The 6,412-nt window shown below is 33.3% G+C and overlaps 1 protein-coding gene across 1 annotated transcript in view; it reads left to right on the top strand.

The window, feature by feature from the left end:
* LOC108737037 (outer dense fiber protein 3-like) overlaps positions 1-5,872 on the top strand; it is a 13,816-nt gene extending 7,944 nt beyond the window's left edge. The window contains exons 2-4 of the mRNA XM_025981648.1: positions 3,099-3,311; positions 3,510-3,711; positions 5,508-5,872. Of these exons, the coding sequence (XP_025837433.1) occupies positions 3,099-3,311; positions 3,510-3,711; positions 5,508-5,769 (677 nt within the window). The 3' untranslated portion in view covers positions 5,770-5,872. The remainder of the gene's footprint in view (positions 1-3,098; positions 3,312-3,509; positions 3,712-5,507) is intronic.
* The last annotated feature ends 540 nt before the right edge of the window (positions 5,873-6,412 follow it).

Below are 6,412 nucleotides of genomic sequence, written 5' to 3'. Positions count from 1 at the left end.
ATTAGTGTGCAATCCATTAATTTTCATAATTACTAAGTAAAAATTTAATTATCATAATCTTAATAAATTTCTAGAATTCCGAAATTTTGCCTATTAACCTGAATAAGATTTACAGATAGAAAATGCGTAAATTTCTGTTCAAAATGCTCAAAAATCTGTGTATTTATTAAAATACCGCTTGATAAAATGATTATAAAAATCAACTATCTACTGCTTATGTTAATAATAACCGATCAAAGAATAACCATACGTAAACGAAACGTAAAAAATTATGGAAATCCTACCTTCATTCAACTGCGTTTTGAGGAGTTTTGTTATTAGATATTACTCAAGGCACTCGACGATTTTGGAACCTGAAAAAAGGGATAACAATTTTTAAAATGACATGTATATATATTCTTATTATTTAAATTGAAAGAATAACGATCGAAAATTGGCTGACCGCGGTCTAGGTCCGGATCGTAAAAACATGGTACGTAAATTTCAATTTTCACATATTAACACGTATAACACTTTGAGGCCTCTGATTGGAACGGACCAAAAACTTAACAGTTAATTATCAGTTTACAAATACGAAAATGTTAAGGTTAATATTTAATTTTAAATATTAAAATTAAATTAATTTCCTATCTTCTACATATTACTTCAAATAAACGGGATAAAATTGTGTCTGTTATCATACCCTCGCCGGGAATCGAACCCGGGTCCCCTAAACACTAACCTCTTCAATATATACATAAATGTTCTTGAATAGGTTAGTATTTAATATTAAACATTAAACGGAAATTAACTTTCTATCCTCTACATATTACCCCATATTAAGGGGGAAAAATTGTGGTATAGTACTGGTGCGTAAAACCAGGTGACCCGGGTTCGATTCTCGGCGAGGGTATGACAGCAGAGACAATTTTTTTCCATTGATTTAAGATAATATGTAAAAGATAGAAAGTTAATTTGAGTTTAATATTAAATATTAACCATATCATTTTCGTATAAGTATATTGATAATTAACTATAAATTTTTTGAACCACTCCAATCTCAGGCCTCGAAGTGTTATGACATAGTATGTGAAAATTATTAATTTTTAATTAATTATTGAAATTGATAATTATATACAATTGGTTTCGACGATACTTGTGATATCTTTGATGTACTAGCCGTTGTTGTAGCTGCTATCACCTCTCATATTAGCGTAGTTTACAGTACTGGTTTGTAAAAACAAGCAACCCGGGTTCGATTCCCGGCGAGAGCAACAATTTTTCCCTATTAATTTGTGATAATATATACAGGATAGAAAGTCAATTTTAATGTAATGTTTTATATTAACAGTTAATGGCATTTTTACAATTAGATTAGCATAAAATGGCATATGAGATGAGCATCAATTTATAATTCAAGAAAAGTAAACTATAAATTCGTGATGGATTTTAATGTAGCGTAAGCCGTGTTAGTTCTGTAAACTGGTGATTAACGAAAATATAACTCGATTACGGTTCCGCTGGTTCAATTAGACAAATCTAATTATTACACATTTACTATAGAAATTATTTTAGTTCCCTCTTTAGCAGCATTACTTTTAAAGCGGGCAAACATCGTTTGTTTAATTAAAGTTTTGAAATTTTCCCTACCACAGAAGTGTTCGCTAAAATTGAGCATCCGAGCAGAAAATTAAAGAGAAAAGTGAAGCATTATAATTTAACGGGAAGAAGTAAGTGGATTAAAAATCTTCTTTTGATATCCGGGATTTATGAAAGGAGTATCTAGTATATTCTTTAATACGGGAAAATTTCAAATCATATGGGAAATTAAAATCTAATATTAACTCATGATATCATGCAGCACTTAGTTTGAACTTTTTTACAGTTTAAATAGAGAACTTTCAGAACACAAGATCGAATTCATCTTTTGAAAATGAAAAGACATGATACTTTTATTTATCATCATAAGGACGTCCGTCTTAAGACTGGTTGGACACGCACCTCCACTCTTTCCTATCCTAAGCTAATCTTCGCAATTTCCCTAAAACTAGAACAACCCACATCCTTAACTATTTGCGAACAGTAATCTAAGCTAGGTCTACCCCTGTCCTAGTCCTAAATACCTGAGAAGGTGTCCTTCCAAGCTATCTTGCCTATTTCTCATTGACATCAATAATGACGTCTGTTCTGTATAGGGTTTATACAAAAACCGACATTTTAGAAAACCGGTTTTCGAATAATAATTTTTCCATCAAACCGGTTTTAACCGGTTTCGAATTTTTATAAAAAAATTTTTTGATCGAATATTCTGTAATTCGAACAAAAAATTTTAACAGAAAATTTAGAGTGATTAAAAGTAGTTTTTGACTGAAATTATTTACTGAACACTGAATTTATGAACTGTACATAAAGAAACCAGAAGACAAACTGATATAAAATCTAAATTAATTCATCCAATAGACAAAACACACCAAACCCCTTGCGACCGATATGATTCCAAGAACCAAACCGCTTGCAACAGTGTTTTCATCAATATGGTACATTTGGCTACATTTGTCATTTTCAATTTTTTTTTAAGTGTTATTCATACATTAAAAACCGATATTTTCTACTAAAAAACCGGTTTTCGAATTTCATAATTTTCTCCAAAAAACCGGTTTTTAAAAACCGACAAACCCTAGTGTCTCCGACTTTCAAAAACCGTACATGTTCTACTTTTTCCAGTACCTAATTCCTAATTTCAAACCTTATCTATCCATAGTATTTTCATAATCCATCCCTAACGGCACACTCAAAACGCAATTTTAGCAATAAGAGCACTATATTTGGAACCTCACCTAATCCATGATAATCTAACCTAACTCCGACATAATCTGGCTCATCTAAACTAACATAACATAAACAAACGAAAGCTATGCTAGTTGACACTCCAAATGCAGCACTTGTTACCAAAATACTTCAAAAATAGACTTCTTTCCCACACCCGAAATGTATTACCATTCGAAAAGTCTTTATCTAAACTTTTTAAATAGAGACTACTCGACCCCTAACTTAATGAGCTTCTTTTGGGAAATTAATCAAGCAACTTTAACAGTGAATGTGATTTTTACATTTTATAGCTCCCGGTCCTCAATATGAACTGAGGCCCGTAGTTGGTTATAATAAGCATTGCTTATCAAAACTACGAAACCCTCAGTTTTCGTTCGGACTAAAACTCGGTGGTTGTGGGGCGTCGACGGGACCAGGACCGAAATATTCGTTAGGAAGATATACCAGATATGGAAAGGCTACCCCACCTGCTTTCTCTATTTACTCAAGACCAAAGGGCTGCCGTAAGTGATAAAAAAAATATTCTGTTTCCCAATTATTAAAACCAGCATCTGAGGGGCTCCCCGATCAAAATCAAAACTAAGTACATATACTTTTAAAATAGGAATTATAATTATAAAAATTTTGATAAACCACCAGGAAACACGTAAAAAAGTTAACCCAAAAATGAAATTGATACAATCTTTTTATTGGTATTTTAGGTGGTTTTCAGACACCCGGGCCACCGACATACAAGGCTGAATTAGTGCCGCGAATGAAAGAACCCAGGCCGCCTGCATATAGCATAAGGTCAAGACAAAAAGGTTTTACGCCATTTAACACCCCAGGTCCAAATCAATACGATCTACCTACAACCATCGGACCAAAAATACCAGATCTGGTTGCTAAACCAGCCTATTCCTTGTATGTATCAATATTTTTAGATGAATTGTCCCTATAGAGCACAACATAGGCATTTCAATGTGTCGACGTTAACTTGACAATGATTTAATTTCTCGCACATTTCAGTCCTATTGTTCAAATTTTCGAGATATCTTTGTCAACGTGCAAAGAATATGTGTTCATATTTTTGACGTGACAACGTCTTATAATTCGATGGAGCCGGCTGCACGCACGAAAAAAACATGACTCATGCGGCGTTACCTCGCTCTGAGGCGTTCCATTTAAGGCTTGAAGTGCAAGCGAGAGCGCGGAACGAGCGACAAAGAGGCACAATGGGCCTCCGCGTTCGGCAGCGTTCGACATCTGTCTCTCTCCTACTTGAGTGAGCGATGCGTCCGCGTGGACAGCTGCTATACAATAATACATTTCCATTTACCTCCTTCTCTATATCCATACAAAATATCTATCAAACAAATAAAATTAAAATTTTCTTTTGAAAAATGAAACCATTCCATCAGTATTTTCTTATGACGTTGTCACGTTCAACTATCGTCAGTAAGCCGACTTTACAGACAACCGATTTTTTAATTAAATTCTCTCGATCACATTCGTTTGAAAAATACATGTATGACCAATTGTACCTCAGAATTCATCTAATGCTTATAAAGATAAATGTAATGTGGACTTGAGAGGGGGCAGGCCTTCTTGTCTTGAGATGAGGGGGCACTAAATTTCGAGAATTTCTTTTTAATGGAATTGCAAACAAAGTCAAAATACGTTCAACAAGTAACATAGGCAATTTGGATTTTAATGTTGGAGGCCCCATAAGCACGTTGCAAAGGATAATTAAATATTTTATGTCTACTTACACTATTGACATTTTGTCTTTTTTTTTTAATCTTAGTGATAAGAGCTCGTTCATTGCGACATTACAACCAGGCCATTCGATCAAAATATACATTCGGCCGCTTTCCACAAATCGAATACCCCGGAAAGAGAGAGGGGAGCTTTTACAACCTAACCTAAATTAATATTCCTCAAAATAGAAAAAAATTATATCTGCTATCTGAATGAGTTTCATCATCACAAGGTCGTCAGTCAGAAAAAGAGTTGAACATTAGGTCCACTCCTTCCTTAGCATTTCTCGAAAATTAGATCACCCCACATCCCTAACAATTTGTGATCAGTAATCCAATCCAGGACTTCCTCTGCCCCACTTTAATTATGTTTGACTTCTAATATAATATCTATAAATAGTCCCAGAAGGTGTCCTATCAATCTAGTTCTTTTTCCAGTACGTAATTCCTAATTTCTAACCTTATATATATTCACAGTATTTTCATAATCCATCATTAACTTTTTTAACTCAACCGCAACAAACGTCCTAGTTTCGAACTCGTACAGAGCCGTGCTACAAACATATCTACACTTTTAATAACCTTTTCTTTCGAGTTTACAATTTAACCCTTCGCGAGCAAAGAAATGGTTTCTGCTTCTAACTTAAATAGTGTGATATTTTTTTTATTGGTCTGTTGTGAATTTATTCAGTGAGAATAAAAAGATTTTGACTACAATTTATGTAAATCCTGTAAATTACAGTTTTAAGTACATTTTTTCTATAGAAATCTTTTTTTTCTATATCACCTGGTAATGTTCCAACAAAAATAAAAAAATATTTATCTTTGATCATAAAGTTTCATAGAGACGCGTTTGCTGTGCTCATACACAATTATTTGATTAAAGTAAGAAATGTTAGGTGTCACGTAGGCCTAAGTATTTCCTTTCCTTGTGGTGCTTTTTAATGTAAATTTTTTTAGAGCCGGGAGGCAAAAGGCGTGTGGCGCAGAAGGATCACCAGGACCTGCTAAATATCCTGCAGTCAATTTGAATGTGACTAAAACAAAATTGCCACAATATGGATTACGCTTGAAACCACCGCTAGCGGGTAAACCTATAGGACCGGGACCTGCAGCTTACATGATCAAATCTAAGTTCCAAGGAGGTTTCTCGTTGCGTTCTAGAGTCTGTGCAATTCCTTATATAACAGCAGAAGATAATATGCCATGTGTCAACGATTAAATATAAATTAAATGGAAATTGACGGGCTTTGCTAATAGGATAGATGGGGTTAACTTTGTTAAATATCTGTCTTATCCGGGTTAATATAAGTACAAAATTGAGAGTGGTTTTTTTTGCTGCGTTTCCTTCAGTACCTATTGTTAAGGATTTTTAAAAACAGAAGTAGTAAAGTTGTATGTTTAGGCAGGTACATTAAAAAGAAATGTTTTTTTTAATCTATAACGGATGCTTTTTAATTATTCTAAAATTGCACCCGTTACATAAAAGGAATAAGGAAACCATAATTTTAAGAAAAGCAAAATAGGGAAAATTTAAACTTGGACGTCACTTTGGAAAAAATTGGAATAGCAAATACGTTAAAGCAAAAATAAATCAAAAATTATCACAAGTAATTTATAAAAACTCCAAACAACTAAAAAATATATTTCTTCCATCCTTAAAGCGGTATGTCTAAAATTAAAATCAATATCATTTACCTGCCAAAGTTTACAACCCTATGGAATTGTAACAAATAAAATCATCTGATATACAAAAAAAGGCTTTCTTAAAAACTTGCACATTTTTATACAAATTAGATCGCGTAATAGAGAAATAGCCCAATTTAAAATATACCTACCCAAAAGCTTTTACAACAAAATATCAT

Source organism: Agrilus planipennis, unplaced genomic scaffold, assembly GCF_000699045.2.
Source record: "Agrilus planipennis isolate EAB-ADULT unplaced genomic scaffold, Apla_2.0 scaffold112, whole genome shotgun sequence".
In the NCBI taxonomy this organism is placed as follows: Eukaryota; Metazoa; Arthropoda; class Insecta; order Coleoptera; family Buprestidae; genus Agrilus; species Agrilus planipennis.
This window is presented reverse-complemented; position numbering and strand designations above follow the sequence as displayed.